This window comes from Copadichromis virginalis, linkage group LG4, assembly GCF_057382275.1.
Source record: "Copadichromis virginalis isolate Kocher_CV1m ecotype Utaka linkage group LG4, C_Virginalis_male_GT1.1, whole genome shotgun sequence".
Lineage (NCBI taxonomy): Eukaryota > Metazoa > Chordata > Actinopteri > Cichliformes > Cichlidae > Copadichromis > Copadichromis virginalis.
The window spans coordinates 25412462-25431009 of record NC_140621.1 but is presented as its reverse complement, the minus strand read 5'-3'; the positions used below and the strand labels follow the sequence as shown (position 1 = coordinate 25431009).

General features: G+C 39.8%; 2 protein-coding genes across 6 annotated transcripts in view; one reads left to right on the top strand and one right to left on the bottom strand.

Annotated features, from left to right (window-relative positions):
- The first annotated feature begins 3027 nt into the window (after window positions 1-3027).
- lpar2a (lysophosphatidic acid receptor 2a) lies at window positions 3028-8880 on the top strand. Of its 2 annotated transcripts, XM_085454482.1 has the most exons (5): window positions 3028-3169; window positions 4514-4785; window positions 4994-5740; window positions 6328-6590; window positions 8091-8880. In XM_085454482.1, exons 3-5 carry the CDS (start codon window positions 4996-4998, stop codon window positions 8136-8138), a joined length of 1056 nt encoding a protein of 351 aa, XP_085310608.1. In that variant the 5' UTR covers window positions 3028-3169; window positions 4514-4785; window positions 4994-4995; the 3' UTR covers window positions 8139-8880. The 2 variants fall into 2 exon arrangements, with proteins under 2 accessions (XP_085310608.1, XP_085310607.1); XM_085454481.1 differs by lacking the exon at window positions 4514-4785.
- pbx4 (pre-B-cell leukemia transcription factor 4) overlaps window positions 8364-18548 on the bottom strand; it is a 28538-nt gene continuing 18353 nt past the window's right edge. For 2 of the 4 annotated variants that reach the window (XM_085454476.1, XM_085454477.1), the window contains 6 exons: window positions 17250-17494; window positions 16562-16752; window positions 16258-16393; window positions 15903-16059; window positions 12500-12586; window positions 11675-11740 (listed from right to left, as the gene is read on the bottom strand). In XM_085454476.1, the coding sequence (XP_085310602.1) occupies window positions 12543-12586; window positions 15903-16059; window positions 16258-16393; window positions 16562-16752; window positions 17250-17494 (773 nt within the window). In that variant the 3' untranslated portion in view covers window positions 11675-11740; window positions 12500-12542. Of the gene's footprint in view, window positions 11741-12499; window positions 12587-14208; window positions 14307-15902; window positions 16060-16257; window positions 16394-16561; window positions 16753-17249; window positions 17495-18548 lie in introns of all 4 variants that reach the window. The other 2 variants (XM_085454479.1, XM_085454480.1) reach the window with 2 other exon arrangements.

Here is an 18548-nt window from a genome sequence, read left to right as displayed (position 1 = left end):
CGTTTCAGTCTATACATCGCTGTGCTTTAAATTGTCAGTGCGATTATTACATGAAATAGTAACAGTTGACCAGTTTACTGTAGCAGAGCTGCCGTTTTCCCATCCAAATCAAGCAATACAGAGCTCTACTTGCGACTGAAAAACTCACCTCACACAACACATTGGTTTACTGTTATTATTATTCTTTTATTACAATACTTAAAAGTATAAAGATAGAAAATTAAAATAATTATGGTCACGTTACAGCCTTCAGAGGTTAATGAACGAAATACGCCACAGTATGCTTTTTTAATGTAGTGTAGTTCCACAAATGACCGCAAGAGGGACCAAATATTAAGTAATGCTATTTGATCACCTCTGTCAATAACAGACATAAACTTCTACCACCGTGTTTGCTGTTTCAGATATTAAGTGAGATAGCATGTATTTATTACTGGTGTATCATTCATTTAATAAATAGCTTTACTTACTTATTAATATTACTCTACACAACTAGAACAGGAAATTTACTGTGTATTTATTACAGATCAAGAGTATCTTACTACACTCATCTATACAGATCTCGGGATTTATCACAGGATCTGACTTGGACGTCGCTTTCCACATTTCTTTCAGCTGTTCATTCAGCTCTTGGTATTGGGATTATCACATGTATTGCAACTGCCCTTTTCTTGTAGTCAATAGAAAAGAGACCACTGTGCCTTGCAGCAGCTGATTGAAGTCCAACCGGTGGTATTATCAACCTGCTTCAATTATGTTCCATAGGGTTTGCACGGCTTGCAACCCGGGTCCTGTCGGCATTGCTATACCCCCTCTTTATGTCAACCACCTCGTCTTATCTGCTGTTGATACATCTCATGCTTAGTCTTCCACAGCATTGCATTTTCCTCCTCCTGATCATCTGTTTTCTGCTATGTGAGATGCTCTCTTAACTCTGATGTGCATAAGGTGCATAAGATGCATAAAATCAACCAGTCAGGCTGTTTTCTTAATGAAAACTTTCTATCACTTCATGTTCCAGCTATTCCTCAAAAAACATGTTTTTGATATCATGCCATTTTGCCAGGCTTCTAGGTTCAGGGAGGTTTACAGCACAGAGTTTGGCTTCAGTGTCCACCTTACTGTGGTCAGCTATATCAGAAAGAAAGGAAAGGTTGTTGTGATGATTAATATCAATGGTGGATAAAAATACCAGAAAGAAATAAACAGAACTGATCACATTCTACAACAAGGCCAAAGGAGGTGTAGACCCCATAGACCAAATATGTTGGCATCTACACTTGCAAATGTCACAATAGAGGCTGCCCATGGTGCTGTGGTACAACTGGACATCACCAGCCTGAATGCTTACACCTTTTTCATGGGTCAGCACCCTGAATTCAAGAATGGTATCACCAATGCAAGATAGGTCTTCCTCACTGCGCTCTCAAAAGAGCTTGTCACAACAAACATGAGAAGTCGACTGTAAGGTTGCACCCAACTGCAAACCCTGATCAGCGAAATGGTAAGTTGTGGGGTGACAAAAGCCACAACTCAGCCACAGGAAAAAAGCAGACAGGACTAACCAAATGCCATGTACCTGTGTGAAGTAATTACAGTCAGAAACAGACAGTGTCTCACAAGTGAAAAGAGAGAGAAACTGTATGGACAGTGACACACACACACACAAGTGGATGCTGTTGGTTTGTCTCTTTTTGTCCCAATTTACAAAATGTTTTAAAAATGTAAAAATAGTGAAAAATACAAAATTAAAACAATGATTGATTCTTGTGTAGACCAACATATAATACAAATGATTCTTCTTAACCAAAAATGACACCAAATGAAAACAAAAACACACTGATTCTAGACATTTTTGACCCAGTGATGGAAACGTGCAGGGTCCAGCCATTCATGCATCTAAAGATTAACCTTCCACAGAGTTTCAGGGTGCTCAAAGGTGTATACATGCCTTGATATTTAGTTGCATCTCTCTCCACATAGTATCATTGGTGTGATCAAAAGCTATAACTCAATGTGACCGAGAATTTTGTATTTTTAGGGCAGTGTGTGTTTATGGCTGTATCAGAAATGTCATACTTTTTTGCAACTTGGTGAAAACATTAGGTCGTGGGAGAGAAATGCTGTCAGAAATCTGGTTTTGGTGATTTAAAGAGCAGCATCGTTGATTTGCTGGTGTTATTTTCAGTATCATCAGTCTGTATATGTAACATGGTTAGATTTAAACAATGAAAAGACTGTTTATAAATATTTTTAACATATATCAAACGTGTCTTAGAAATATATATATATTTTTTTTTTATCAGAAAACAAACTTCTCACACATCTGTTAACTCACGGGATAGCACAAAGCCACCCACTTACGCAAATCTGCATCTTTGATACTAGTTTTGCACTGTTTTAAACGTTAGATTTATATCAGGTAGTCACTGTTTTCCAGCCTTTTTTTTTCTTCCTAATGATTTTAAGTCCCAAAGCTATTAGAATTTACAACAGTGATGAGTCACTTTCATTTCTTGACCTGGAGCAACATTGTGTGGAGTACAGGAAAAATCACTCCGACTGCAATGCGTGATCGCGGCCACTGGAGGGCAATAAACCTTCGCGATTCAACATTCACACTGTTCTAATACTGCAAAAATTAAATAACCATTAAATACAAATACGCTCAACAAATGTGCAGTACTCTGGTAATTTAGTCCACGTTATTAAAATTCTGTTGTTATCACTATAGTGATTTTTCCCTCAGTGTAAATGTCTTTCTATAGTCAGTCCAAATTAAGAATTTGAACTCAGAAAGATGAGGGGGGGTCTGCGTGTGTTTCTTCTGCATTACTGTTTCTAATTCGAGGTGCATTTTCTTTTGTATTCCTCACTGATAAAACTCCTCCAGCAGGTCCCAAAGCTATTTCAAATTTAGTTCATGTTTAGCCTTAAACAGAGTTTGTGTTGTCTGATTTTTCAAGCTGTACGTGGAGGCAGCACCGATACCTGTCTGTCAGGTCCAGCTGATCCTCATTCAAAAAGGCGTCGGCTTGAAAACGTGCGGTCGCCTGAACACTTAACAGTGAGAATAACCAGAGGGTCTTCTGTTTTCCTTTCAAATGGCACCCAACACCCCCTGTTTCATGTCGGACCTGTCTTGATGGAGGACACGCTAAGACGGACGGTAGGGTTCATGTCGTAATTTACTACAATTATTATATATTTTACATGTTAAAAGTCTACATGAGATTAAGTTGCACGAGCGGGTATTAGTGACACATAGGTCACTTCACTTCAGGTCTGAACAGGCTGTATTAACGGAAATGTCTTACTTTCCGACTTTTATCTCCTTTAACCCCAGCGGTCTCAGAAAGAGCACTGTTTTAGACTCTAAGCGCACACCTGAAACTCTAAATTCACAACGAAAGCCTTGCGTGTGCTCACAAAACCAGAATTTCTTGCGCATTTTCTTTCTTCAGATTTCTAAAGCCGCACCTACGCACGGTCTTACTGCTTTTGTAATACTTTTTACTATTAATGTTGTTTTGGATCATTGCACTTGGACGAGGCCAATTAACAATCCAATCCAGCCCTAAATCAATGCAGAGACGTCCATGTTTTAACACTTGAGTCTAAAGTCACTGCTGGGTGTACCATGACTCAGATACGGGAATTATTTGCACAATCGTGTCAGGTGTTTTTACAACAAGTGATATGGGTGCAAAGAATCACTTTCAGTTCAGTCTTTGTAGAAGAATGTCTTTACCTCAGAAGTCACTTAACATGAATTATTCAAGCATAAAAAGGTCTCCAACTTGTGAGATGAACCAGTGTTGAGTCAACAGAAAAAAATAGCAAAATTGAGCAAATTCTAAGTTTGATCTGTAGCCATTTGTTATTAACAGCCTGTGGTTAAAACGCATAATTTGTTCTCGTTTCTTTAGTCGATGACAACAGAATTGGACAGGCAGAAAAGTAGTATATTCTTACACCAATAAGGTGATTCTTCCGTGTGTCCTTCAAAAAATGAGGAAACTAGATAAGTGTAGGACCAAAAAAGAAGGGGTCAAAACGAAACATAAAATGAACAGTATCTGAAAGTAATGTCCTTAAGAAATGGGAAAGACCTGACACAGGAGGGCCGCTGGTGTTTCAGTTGATCCATCAACTGTTCACTAAAGTCTCATCAGAAATGCTTTCGGTGGAAACGGGGAGAGCAGGATGAGGTCTGCCAAATTACACAAGAACTAAACCGAAAATCAGTGGCAACAGGCCTTATGAAGTGATGAATCCAAATTTTGCATTTTTGGTTTAAATCCTTGTCAGCGTGTACACATGAGGTCAAGACAGAAGTACAACAGTGGGTGTCTTCAGCACTTTCTAAAATTCTAAAGCCATTTCCTTTCTGCATTTTAGTCTGTGGTGCTGGGGAGCTTGTCAAAATTGATGTAATTATGAACACAGACAGTACAGTCAGATTTTGATCCACCATGGAATACTCTGGAAAGTGATGTCTCCATTTTTTCAGCGTTGCAGCAATCCAAAAAACAGTGGCAATGCAGTAAAAGCATATTTGGATAGGAAAAAGCTCCCCATTGGAACACTAGCAGACATGGATTGGCCTCCCCAGAGCCTGGACCTCAAACATTATTGAAACAGTGTGGGATCATCTAGACAGAGCACGGAACAAAAGGCAACCAACATCCAAAGAGCTCTGTCCTTCAAGCAGCTTGGAGAAGTATTCCTGAAGTGTACTTGAGAGCTTGCCTAAGAGCGTTCCAGCTGTGCTGAAGAACAAAGGTTTTCATTCCAAACGTTGACTTCAAAGCTTGTTAGAATTGCTTAAACTCTGTTTTTGTTTCATATACGAAATTTTTATGCATGTTTGCACACTTTCCAAACAAAATATAAGCGAATGGGATGTGGCTCAAGGATGAAAAATTTCCTTGTTGACTCACTACTTGTAGACAGCAGGTTAACATCTTGAACATGTACTTTGTGTCTGCAGATATGGCCACAGAGAGCATTGTGGAGAATACCTGTTACTACAACGAGAATGTCACCTTCTTCTACAAAGTGGTGAATAAGACGATCAGTACAGGATGGAATACACGGGACTATGTTGTCATTGGACTGGGCTTGACAGTATGTGTTATTGTACTCCTGGCCAACTTGCTGGTGATGATAGCCATTTTTATGAACCGCCGCTTTCACTTTCCTATCTACTATCTCCTGGGGAACATGGCTGCAGCAGACCTGTTTGCAGGTATTGCTTATACCAACCTGATGTTGCACACAGGCCCGTGGACTAGAACACTTACCAAGGAGCAGTGGTATATCCGCGGCGCTTTGATTGACATCAGCTTGACAGCCTCTGTGGCCAACCTCCTTGCTGTTGCTGTGGAGCGACACCAGACCATCATCACCATGCAGCTTCACAGCACTATGCCAAAGCGGCGTGTGGTGCTGCTGATAGTATGCATCTGGGCCACAGGTATCATCATGGGCCTGGTGCCGACATTTTGGAACTGCGAGTGTGATCTTAAGGACTGCTCCACCCTTGCGCCGCTCTACAGCCGCCGCTTCCTTATCTTCTGGGCAGTCCTCAACCTGCTCACGTTCTTCGTTATGGTGGCCGTGTATACTCGAATCTTTATCTACGTGAAGAACCAAAGTAAGAACACGTCTCAACAAGTCACAGAGATCCGACAGCAGACTGTTGTCAACCTGATGAAGACGATATCCATGGTCCTGGGTGAGGAGCTGTTTACTTTTCAGTCAAAGGGGAAGTTAGAATAGTTTCATTTCTAATAAGCTTGAAAATTTTAGCACTCTTAAATTACTAACGTACATGGTACAAAACTTCAACATACTGATAGTCGTTGGCGGCATTATTTTCAGATTTTTGCAGGAAAGCGTAGTGACTTTTATTGAATTTCACTTCATATGAACTTTCAGTATTGTTTTCTGTAGTAAAGCTGACTATTGTTGATGTGCTTTATCTCACTGATCTTAGTTATAATGCTTGGCGTGTGTACACCCAGTCATTTATCAACCAGTTTTGCAGCTCTTGTTTGTCAGATCATACCCGATTACTGCTGATCTTTTAAGCTGATAGATTGTTAGGATTTCCGAGTAAAACTGACATGGGGTTATCGTCATAATACAACTTTTTCTTTAGGTGACTCATCTCCTGAGCATAAATGTGTTCTCTCTGGCAACTAGCCTTGAAATTAAGCAAGCAAGCTACCAGTATGACCCAAGAGACTCTGCTGTGTCATTATGTCCCATCTTTAAATAAAGTTTACTTCCAGTTCTTATCAACAGTTTGCATCTCTGCAGGTGCCTTTGTAATTTGCTGGACGCCTGGCCTCGTGACTCTCTTACTGGATGGACTGTTGGGTAAAGAGAGTCATGCCAACCGCTATGAGAAATACTGTTTGTTCATAGCTGAGTGCAACTCTCTGGTCAATCCTATCATCTATTCCCTACGGGACGACGAGATGCGGACGACGTTCAAGTGGATCCTGTGCTCTCTGTGTCGGAGAGGTGTTCATCAGCAGAGGCAACTTTCACTTGTCAAGAGGGGCACATCTCTGCGAGAGGTACCCTCACTTATTAGGGTGTTGACCCGGTGGTGCAGAATACAACCTGTGAAATGTAAACCTTAGACCAGGGGTGGCCAACTCCAGGCCTTGAGAGCCGGTGTCCTGCAGGTTTTAGATGTGTCCTATATCCATCACAGCTGATATAATGGCTAAATTACCTCCTCAACATGTCTTGACGTTCTCCAGAGGCCTGGTAATGATTTAGGTGTTTTGACCCAGGGTGACATCTAAAACCTGCAGGACACTGGCTCTCGAGGCCTGGAGTTGCCTGCCTTAGACCTTCAAAGCACTTTAAAAAAGGTACCCCAAAATAGTCTTTGGGGCATCTTTTTCAAACTTGAGATTATTCTTCATTGCTTCAGGTTTCATTTGTGTTTCTCACATTTCTTCACAATGAGTCATGAGAGCTTTCACTTTCCATATCTGCTCTATATGTAAGTGAACAATATGATGCATAAAAGTATTGTTTCCTGTCCTGGGCCTTGTTCCACAAAGCAGGTTCAGCAAAATCAGAGTGTAACATTGAGCTAAGAGGTTTGATCATAGTTGGTTCAATTCATTGTATGTTCATATGACAACCACTTTCTGATGCCAAGATTCACCATGGGAATGGGTAGAAGATGAGCCTCCATTTTTATTTCAATATCAGGGACGGCTTGAGGTTCAGTATCTTGCCCAAGGATATATAGACTGGAGGAGTCGGGGATCAGTCCACCAACTCTTTGTGTGATATTGCCGAAAAACAAAAGGGATCAAGAGTCATCTGCTCAGTCCTCATTTACATAAGATTTACATTTTATTTTGAAATCTAATTATTTAGCTGTAACCTGTAGAAACTTGAGATAAAGATGTGGCTCAAACACATAAGATGCAGTTTTATGATATAGGACAGACCCAATAAGATTTTTTTCATTGATTTCTTATTTCCTTTAGGTTTTTTAATTTTAGGATTTCTTTGTGTAAATGTTGATGACGTTTACATTTCTGTGAATTTAACTGTATTTAAATCTACAAAGATACTATTTCCTTTCTGTAACCTGGATTTTAAAAAAACTAAAGTACAAGACTGTCTTTAGTTCACACATCATCTCCAACACAACATACGAGTCTTCACTGAACAGTATTTTGCCTCAAAAGCTTCATGCAGATTGGGGATGGGATTCAGAGAGAGCCTGCCAGTGAGCAGGTTAATTTCAGTCATTTACTCAAAACTGGTACTCTTCCCGAAACAGAAGACCAAGTGTTTGTCTCATCCAAGTATTAACAAACAAGAGTTTTCACTAAACCTGCTTCCTGGAAAAGGCCCCGATTAGATACAGAATAATTGTTTTGAATCTTTAAACACCACTGGGTAAAAGTGGTTAAAGGAAACACTGAATTAAACTGCTAAATGTAAATTGAGTCCATTTTCACTATAAAATATTTTACCTCTACCTTGAAATTCATAAGATATTTCTTCTGTGTCATGTTACCTTCAAATTATTTTCTTTCCTACAGGAAACACTTGGCTCTGGCCTGAAGTCAGAAGCCGAGGCCTTGTGTTAGGACGACATCAAGAAAGACAACGCCTGGTCAGTGACTAGGTTATAAACGGCAGATCAAAAATAATATAAGTAAGATGTATAGATCAGTTAATTCTTCTAGATATCAGCCAAATTCTGCAAAGCTCACTTTTCCATGTTTGCTTTTTGATACTGAATTAAAGGCTGAACAAGACTTTTTTTTTTTTTTTTAAGTCTCCACGAGACTAACAGAGTCACATAATCATCAGATGGTGCAATCTCTCCTTTTATTACGTTTGACTATCACAAGAGCATTTGTGACAAATTATAAAATGAAACACTTCTAAAATCTGAAATCAAATACTGAAGGGGGGAAAAAAAAAATCACACTAAATCATTTTATTAATTTTCTAATAAGAACACTACAATTTGTCATATTCTTCCTTTTTGTTTTACTCTTCCTAGAACAATTCTAAAGTTGAGGTATAAAAGGAGTTCATACAGACTCACAAGTCTGAAAACAGTGGGGGTTATATACAAGAGAAATGGAAAGACAGAGGTAGAGAGAGGGGTAAATACAAGGGAAAGAAGGGAGATACAAATTGACTAATAAAAATCAAAGAAATCAAAGGGTTAAGAAGCCATTTGGTGCTGTGGAAGTCATTTAGTCACTTACAGAATCCAAACAATCATAAGGCTGAAATGTGTCAAGGAGACATACAGTGTATGTATCAACATTACGGGATTTGGACAACTGTATTTAGGCTATATTCACTGTTTATGGTGTGGCACACAAAAACAGATCTTCAGATTAAATGTAAAACAATTTTTTTCTAACAAAAAACCTGAAAAGCATTGACTCCTGTTTGCAAATTTGCTGTCTGTATTTTTTGAAATTACAGGTATCTACATTTTAGATATAACTGAGAGGCTTATTACAGCTCAAAAGAACCAATTTTGTATTTAAACTGCAATTTTCTGTTTCTTGGAATGTTTTGAGAAGGTAAAAATTTCACCAGAATTGGGGAATATTTGGAAAAGTGACTGTATAACTGAGGAAACTTGGAGGAGATTAAGAAAGGAAGTGGATCCATAAATCAATACATGAAATAAAATGTTTATAACCTCAATTCATACAGTTATCTTTCCACAGCACCAAATACAATTACATTTGTATAGCATACATTTCAACCCAAGTATGTAACAAAAGACCTAAATAATATTTTAAACTGATAGTTATTGTGAATCCTGTGATACAAAGGCCAAAAATAAACAGGCATTTCAACCAAACATCAAAACTTATATACGAAAAAAAGAAAAATTACTGAAACATTACACAAACTGTACAGTGACATCCATTACAACAGGTAGAAAAAGGCGGGGGCGTGATAATTTGGTGTGGCAATAACATTATAAGATACAGTCATATGAACTGCAATGAGTAACAAAACGAGTACTCAGGGTTATCACATGTGATCAGCGTTCAAGCTCAAGTTTTGTTCTGTAACATATGCTTCAAAGTCTTGACTGACACTTAAATCTTCATAAGGCTTTACCTTACTATCAAAAATGCTTTGTTATTCACATAATAGCTAATGTATAAAATAGTTCCAAACAATGAAATCACCCAAAATGTTGCGGGGTTGTCTGAAATGTGGGTTAAGAGTTTTGCTACACCCAGGACTGCCTCTTTTTTGGTAACAGAGGAGAGAGAGAAGCCCTTGCCCAATTGGCCATAGAACTAAAGATAAAATAATTGTAGTTTTACCAGAAGGTAGTAAAAGATGGGTAAAAAGGAGAGCATTCCTTCTATGCTCACAATCAAATTACAAGTGTGATACGACACTACTCGCCCCACAACGAAAAGCCCCAAAAATCAAATCAACTGAGGCATGACAACACCACACAGAGAGACACAGATACAAATATAATTCCCTCCTCTCCTCAAACTGAGAAGGTGGCTGTGCACCAACTTTAGAGACACAGAGTAGCATTATTACATTACTGAACTTGATATTTTTGGTTTTGGTACAACAGAAGGTTGTAGTGTGTTGCCTCGGGCTCACAAGCTTAAATGTTTCAAGATTGGGGGGAGATCTCAGCTGAACCCCATCTGGTGTGTGATCGGCTGGTGGAAGCACCCAGTCTCTATGTTTACAAAGGTCAGAGGGCACCAGCCATTTTGACTAAGACATCCCAAGAACACTGTACACACGCCCACAGAGACACACACATCATAGCAATACATGATGCACTTTTTTCCTTTTTGGTCTGACTGTAATAATTATACCCTTTATTTTTTGTTAATAAAAATGAAGCTAAAAACTCGGAAGGTTAAATGAAAACAATATCACGCCTAGAAGTCCTACATGCATGGAAGACAGTCACGTTTCTAAATTCATGACACGTTTTGTCCCAATAACACATCAATGCCCCAAAATCTTTCCACCCTTCTTTTATCGTCATTTAGATGCTTTATTGAGCAAATTTTTGGTGGTGGCTGGTGCATTCTTGGTGAAACAGCATTAGAAAATAGCCTACAATCAAATAAACTAGTGGACAGAAAGCAAGAAGTAAAGTCTACAAGCCATCTACCAACACCCTCTATTGGTTAGCAACAAAAAGGGCTATTAGTTACATCCACTCAACCAAAGATGTTGTCCTCGCTCTGCCCTTTCCTCCTCTTCTCATCAGCCCTATTATCACTTGTCCTGCCTGGTTTAGAACAGTGATCCCCTTAACTACCCTTTTACAGGTAGAGACACCCATAACAAGGATGCTAACTTTTGTGCTTGACACATCTTTTATGTCAGCTCACTATGAAAACGACTGTAAAGTTGCAAAGTGTATGTTGTGGAAGGGTCTTTGAAATCTCCAACAGAATGAAACATCGAGCTATAAGGACCAGAAGATACAGTAGTCTCTTGTATTGAGTTGGCAGAAGGTGATCTTTGAGGAAGAGATGTGTTGACGACTACTGGGGCAGCACTTTGGTACGAGCAAGGTGAGCAGAGCTCCCTGGTGATCCGTATCAACAGTTTGGCTGTCAAATGCCAAGGCTTCACGAGATACAGGCAATCACACACAGTTTTCCAAAGCAAAGGGTTAAGTGCAGAGGTCAACAGCACGTGAACAAACTGTAAGTACTGTGTGAAGTTAACGTGCATATACACATAATGTACAGACATCATGATCATCTACACAGCTGGGTGAGTGGTCTTCAGAAATGTCCTTAACAGAACATGTTTTCTCAGCCTCAGTAAACTCCAACCCCCTTTCAAATCTGAGTTACGAAGCGTTGAGCATTAGGGTAGAGCTGAATTCAGAAGAGCTGGATGGAGAAGTCCTCCTAGCTACTGTTCGGCTGTCCTGTGTTCCAGCACAGTGTGTTTATGAAATGCAAATAAAGCCTTGTGTGGCCATCTAGTTGAGTAGAGAGACAAGAAAGTAGTGAAGAGAAAAAAATAAAAAATAAAAAAAATAAAAGAGGGACTGAAGATGGTAGTCAGAGCAAACTGCGGTGGGACTGAAGTGATGGCAGGAAGAGCCAACAGATCAGTTGGAGGTGTCGGAGTGGACACTGCCAGGAGGACCGGGAGGGGAGGTAACCGAGGGGAGGTTGGTGGTGTCCTGCCAGCTGTTAGCCTGCAAAAAGCAACAGAGGAAGGATTCTACATGAGAAGGGAGGTTTTAATAAATAACAGTCTTAATCAGCTACATTTGTGCTTAGTAATCAAAGGATGCATCCGCAAGACAAAATGGTTCAAATAATAGGGAACCACTTTGTTAAAACACAGTACTGCTTCTTCCTGGTTTTCTGAATGTACTAAGTGAAGGTGCTCAAATCCAGAGGCGTAACTCCAGAACATGTTTACAGTAGCTCATGTTTTAGCATGTTTTAACTTGCAGTGGGTATTACTGAAGTAATAGAAGTAAAGTTACAAACCTGTTTCTAAAAAAAAAAACAATAGGTGCACAACATCAAAACAGAACACACTGATTTGTAAAACATTTAGTTTATGTACAAGTTCAAAACTGAAAAGAACTCTCCACACACACATTTGCAGAAATCAATAAATCCTGGCACATACAACCCCACATTTAATTTAAACTGGAGGGCAAAGCAAAATTTCTCTCTTTCTCTGCTGTTACTTTTCCTGCATGAAGCAAAGTTTATTTTTCTTCTTACATTCATATATTTAGTCATTTTCTTAAGTAACCAAGTCAAAAGCTAAATGAACTGAAACTCCGCGAAAGTGCTTGGATTTCATCGACCTTTAAAAAGTTGACAATTTCAACACAATTAAAATGTTCTATACTTTAAGAGCACTGTACAGAGCAGTATTCAGGCATCCCAAATACTTATTGATCAGCTACACCACATGAGTTTAAGTTGGTACTCACATCCAGGCGATGAGGGGTGTAGAGGCCACTACCTGACAACTCCTCATAGCCGCCCGTCAGGTGTGTAGCAGGGTGCAGGGTATCCACCTGTCAGAGACAAAACATTTAAAACACACACACACACACAGTTTAGCACAATTAGACAAATATTTTTTCCACAGACTGACCAGTGAAGTTACAGCATCCACAAACCTCTCCTGTAGGCATCAGAGCCAGACTGCACTACTCAAAAATACAGCTCATCTACTACCCTGTTTCAGTGCGAGCACTAAAATTTGCAGCTCACCAATCAGCTTCATGACTCTCCATTAAACCACTTATGGTCTGAATGAAAGACTGCAGCTGAAGCCAAAATGCAGTGCTTTACCTCCTCTTATACTGGTGCTTAACAGAAGAAATCTGTGGATCCATCCAAAACAACAAAATGACAATTCTTTTCACAGACAAGTAACAAGAACAATTCACTTTAATAAAATCTCTTCTGCATCTACGTGAGTATGGTGCACATTACTCCTATGAATTCAACACCTTTTCCAAATGCTAGGATTCTGTATAAAATGCAAATAAAACAGAATGCAATGATTTGCAATAACTAAAATTCTATACAAGTGAAAGTTGAATGAAGATTACATATCACATACTATAATTTGGATTTTTATTGACACGTGGTAACAAAATGCAGTAAAATGACAAGAAAACCACAAACCAATAAATTTAATTGGCAACAGGTCCCTTAACAGGATATGTGCATGTTTGGAGCAACATGTGCTTCGATCTAAGCAACATCCTTTTCAAGGAAAGCCTTGCTTATTTTGGAAAGACGGTGCCAAGCTACATTGTGCATGAATTACTACAGCTTGGCTCCATAATAAAAGAGTCCAGATGCTGACCTGCCCTGCCCGCAATCCAGATCTGTTACCCATTGAAAATATCTGGCAGAGAACAAACAAAAAAGTAAAATAAAGAACACCCTGAAATGTTGAGCAACTGAAATACTAAAGCAAGCAAAAATGGGTAAACAATTCCTTTTCAAAATTACAGTAACTGGAGAAGAGGTGATGCAATAGTCACAAACATGCCCTGTGTCTCCGTTTCAGCATCTGGCTTGCTGGTTTTGTACAATTCTCAATTAAATATAAGGCTTAAATTGTCTGCTGATATCTGCATTCTGTTTTGTTTACATTTTACATAGTGACCCAGTGTTTTTGGAAATGGGTTTTATATAAAGACACGGGATTTTTGGAACACTTGGGGGAAAACAAGGACTGAAAAAGGCAGGATACTGTGACACACTTGGAAATATAGGACAACCTAGACATAGAGAAACAGATGATTAACCAGAGGGACTACAGGATCAATCCCCAGACCTGGTTTGTAGGAATATACCAGCTGCATGAAGACAACTTTGTGAAGAACCCCGATGACCCCACACAGACGTTTCCATATTGAACCGGGTCCTATGCTTGCTGAACATATGACACAAACTACATTGCCTACATTCTCATGAGTAAAGGCAAATGCTCCTCAAGGTTTCCTCTACATAGGTCTGTGTGGAGCAGGAGTCAGTGGTGATAAAGACAAAGCCAAGGGGAGGAAATGAGGAGAGGTCAAAAGGAGCTAGCCTAAGGGAAGATATCTGGGGAAGTGGGGTGGCTAGGTTAACAGCATTGAGGGCAACTGCCAACTCCACAGCTGTCCTCAGTGCATACCTGTAGAGAGGGGGCGATGTTGAGACCCTCCCCGTTGAGGGAACGTAGGCCAAGGTAGGTGTCGCTTGTGTGAGATAAGCTGAATGACCCTGGTGACCCTGCAGGCAATGTATATCCAATAGCCAATCAGCCTCACCACGTTGTAATGGACTCAAAAGGTTACCATTGCTCAGGGACAACGCTTTGAAAATCAGGGTCATTGTTACTATTTTCTCATATTTATAAAACCTAAAGGAAGATTCTGCGCAGAATATGCTTCAGTGTCCACTAACTGGTGAAACAGCAAAACATCAACACAAATACCTTTTTGTTTTGAAATAAGTCGGTTTTGTTATCTCCATGTGTAATGCCTGCACTAAACCGGTATTTCCACACCACTACAACGGGGCCTTTTGAAAATGTAGCTGACTCAGTTTCAATGTGAAAACTCCAGGATTGCGTTTTAGTCCAGATGGCCTGAAATTTAAAGCTCTGGAAATGATGGCACAGACAGCTGCATTTATCCTGTGTCTTATTAGATGAAATTAAGACGAAATTAAGCCAAAAAGCTAAAATTCAAAAGGAAAATGTATGTTTCAGTACACAGAAGCCCCAAGAAGGGAAGCGATTAAATGAACCAGAGCCTCTACCTAAAAAGGTCCACTTAAGCTGCTTGCATATATAAGTTCAAGAAAAAAAACGAATTAATTATGGGGGACCATTTGTGTCAGTGTATCAACAACATCAAGTATCCTTTCTAATATGCTCTACATCCCTGTAACTTTAAAGTCGCAATGTAAGTATTATCATGTCAGGATCTCTGTACGTACATTAACTATGAAAGTAAAACATTCAACATAGCACAGGTCTGAATACACAAAGTCACAATGACAGACTGTAGATATTAATTGAGAATCTTGCACATAAAATTTTGTACAACACTTCAGACAGGTGAGCGCTCAGAGCCGCATTTTATAAGCTACAGTTTAGTGCTGTCACTACTAGAGTTATGAAATGTACCATCTACATTTTACATGTGTGTATGGATGCAGTCCCATATCTACATATAGAACATATCATTAAAAAATACAAAACTATAAAAAAAAAAAAACAGCAACTGGGGTAATAATGCATTATGACATAATGCATAACATAATGCATTATGTCATTTCAATATTGCTTACAGAGCATAATATCCTGTAAGTACTGTGGCTCATTCCATTAAAAGGTAATTTATGTTTGAATGACAAAATATAATTACTTAAACAGATTGGTGAAGGAACTGCTCAGAAAATATAAGCATATAGTTTCTTGTAAAATATTTGGATAAGCAAGGTTCTTTAAAAAAATAAACAAGCTGAAGGTATGTGCCCAAATTTTCCAAATGGTACATGCAATTTTCTGTTTCAGAATGTAAAAGTGCATACTATGTTACTGCCTCAATACTGATTATTATAACTAATGTAATATGTACCAGCATACATCCTTCTTTCTATGAGATCATTTCAGAGAACTACAAACACTTAGCGTGGTAGCTGAGTGAGAGCTTATTTGCAGTTTGCATTGTGAATTTTCCTGTGAACCATTATGTCAGTCCACTATACACTCATCCTGTGGTCCAGTTATGCAAGGACAAAAGCTTATACAAAGGAAGAGAAGCTTGTTAACAAGAAAGGTGAAGCCTATGTGGGTAGAAGAAATGGAGCATGCGGTACCTGAGTTGGGCGTTGCCGGAGAATTAGCCTGGCTGGCCTGCGCCGACACATTGGCCGCATCCACCGCTGTTTTAACTGCGTAGAGGTTCGCTTCCTCCTGAAACTTACCAATATTCTTCTTGTAGCGTATTCTCTTGTTGCCAAACCAATTAGAGACCTGAGGACCAGACAGATGTCATTTGCATTTATTTTATCTGCCGTGCATCTCATCTGTTGGCACCCCCACCCCACAATTGTTTAGTTATTCAGTCTTATTTTACTTATATAAAAAAAAAAATGAACTGGCTAAAATCCTGGATTCAACAACTATATAATCTCTACTCTATACCGGATGACAGTTATGTTGGCAACTCACCTGAGACACAGTGATCCCACACTTCTTGGCAAGTTCCTCCTTGGCTTCCTCACTTGGATAAGGATTAGAAAGGTGGGAGTAGAAATACTCGTTCAGCACCTCCGTAGCTTGCTTGTTAAAGTTACGCCTCTTACGTCTGAGAGACAGAGAAAGAGAGACAGCAAGATAATGACCAGTATCTTTGGAATGTGCATCTGATAAAACAATCATTTCTAAGTGCTCAGATCATTTCTGCCCACAGGAAGGTAACCAGCCAGTCAACACACAGATGATAAACATATCATGTAGACCCACACAGACAGACCTGGCATCAAGGAAGCGTGAGCGCAAAATCATCACAGCCTCACAGGTGCTCTGTTTGAGCTGCATCTGAATGGAGCTGAACTTGCGGTGGATTATGGCCACCATGCGCTCAATCTCCTTGGGAGAGATGGGCCGTGTGCGAGACTGCTCTCTCAGCAGGTTCATTACATGGTTGGTGAACTCACTACAGGCCTGGAACAAAGAGAGAGGAAGGGGGAGAGAGAGCAGTTGAATACTATTGTCAAAAGAAGGACAAAGCACAAATTCTGCCCAGTGCCAGTGGGATCGTTTTGAAGCATCTGCTTTCAGACTACTCTGAATAACAATATAGCATCTGATAATAGAAATTATTAAACAAATACATTCTTTTAAAACAAATATTAGATACTTTGTTCCCGTTTTAATTCCTGTACATTTTTTTCCATGTGGACCTAAAATATATAATTTCCCAGTGCACTAGAAAATAAACTGGACACTTCTTTTGTCCATTGTACTTTTTGTCTATTACACATCACTAGCCCTGTTGAGCAGTTTCACAAATGTATCTTGTTTTTCCAGTTATCTTGTGTTTGACCAAACAACAAACAAAGTCACTTTTCATCTTACGGTCAAGGGTTGCCAAAATGTTTTTTTGTACAAGCAAGGAATGTGTCACATATGCATGTCCCCGATGTGCATTCAGCACAAACCTGCTCATACTTCTCCAGCTCGGAATGATATATCTGGCGGATCTGGGCAAGCTTGGCTCTGTAGTCAGAGTGTTCGATGCTGCTGTCGGTGGGGGAGCCTCCGGCTGCCGCTGCAGCTGCAGCCGCTGCAGCCGATCCGCCGCCCTTTTCTGGTCCTGACACACCCTCCGCTAGCAACATATTGTCCAGCCGCATGATCTGAGGATCTGGGGGGTCCTCCTCCTGCACACCTCGTATACTCAGAACTGGAAAAAAAGAGAGAGACAATGTGATTTAGGCAGATAAGGTTAGCATTTACCTGTCTGAGAAAACACCTGCTAAACTACTCATCTAGATCTAAGAAAACCTGTTGGTTAAAAAACAAACAACAAAAACAAAAAACCAAAACATACACACACACGCAGAGAAAAAGACAGACCATACGATTTTCCAAGCGAAGGTATACTGCTGTGGCTTATAGGAATGCACAGAAAGACAATAAATCACTGCTAAAATTCAAAGAAGTGGAGTACTGTCAAAACCCAGTCACAAGTTTCTCCCCTGAGTCATTGCTATGAATGCCTGACTGAATTCTCAATAAGCCTGAACTTCCTCTAAACCAACAGCAGAGGGCAGTGTGGTCCCTCAGTGGCACACTGCCAGAGATAAGGGCATGAGGCATGGGACCAGTAATAGGAGTGCATGTGCTGTCACTATGAGCCCCAGTGGCCATAAGTATAGTTATCAGTCGCTGCTTTCCACCACTGTATTATACCAGGACCTCTGTCAGCCTGCAGCCATGCTCTCATCTCTCTCTCTCCCCCTCACACATGTGCACAAACACATACTCCCTTAAAGACACCTTTGTTACAGAAAAGTTTTAACTCCAGACAACCATCTTTTCTTCAGAGCCTGGAGCTTTTAACACTTAACTAAATTCAATTTCACTTGCCCCCCCTTTTTTTTTTTGCCTCTCAATCATTCAACTTCAAAAAGTAAGAGTAGAAACTTGGCACCACAATTTAGTGTCTCGAGCAGAGGTGTGGACTCGAGTCACATGACTTGGACTCGAGTCAGACTCGAGTCATTAATTTTATGACTTTAGGCTTGACTTGAAAAAATGTTCTAAGACTTGTGACTTGACTTGGACTTTTACACCAATGACTTGGGACTTGAATTGGACTTGAACCGGTTTACTTGAAAAGACTTGATATTTTACCCCAAATATAAAATTTAACATGCATATTATATAGAGATTGAAAATGTGACGTCATTCACGGGTAGAACCGCAAAGGATTCTGGGAACTCGTGGCAAGCGGT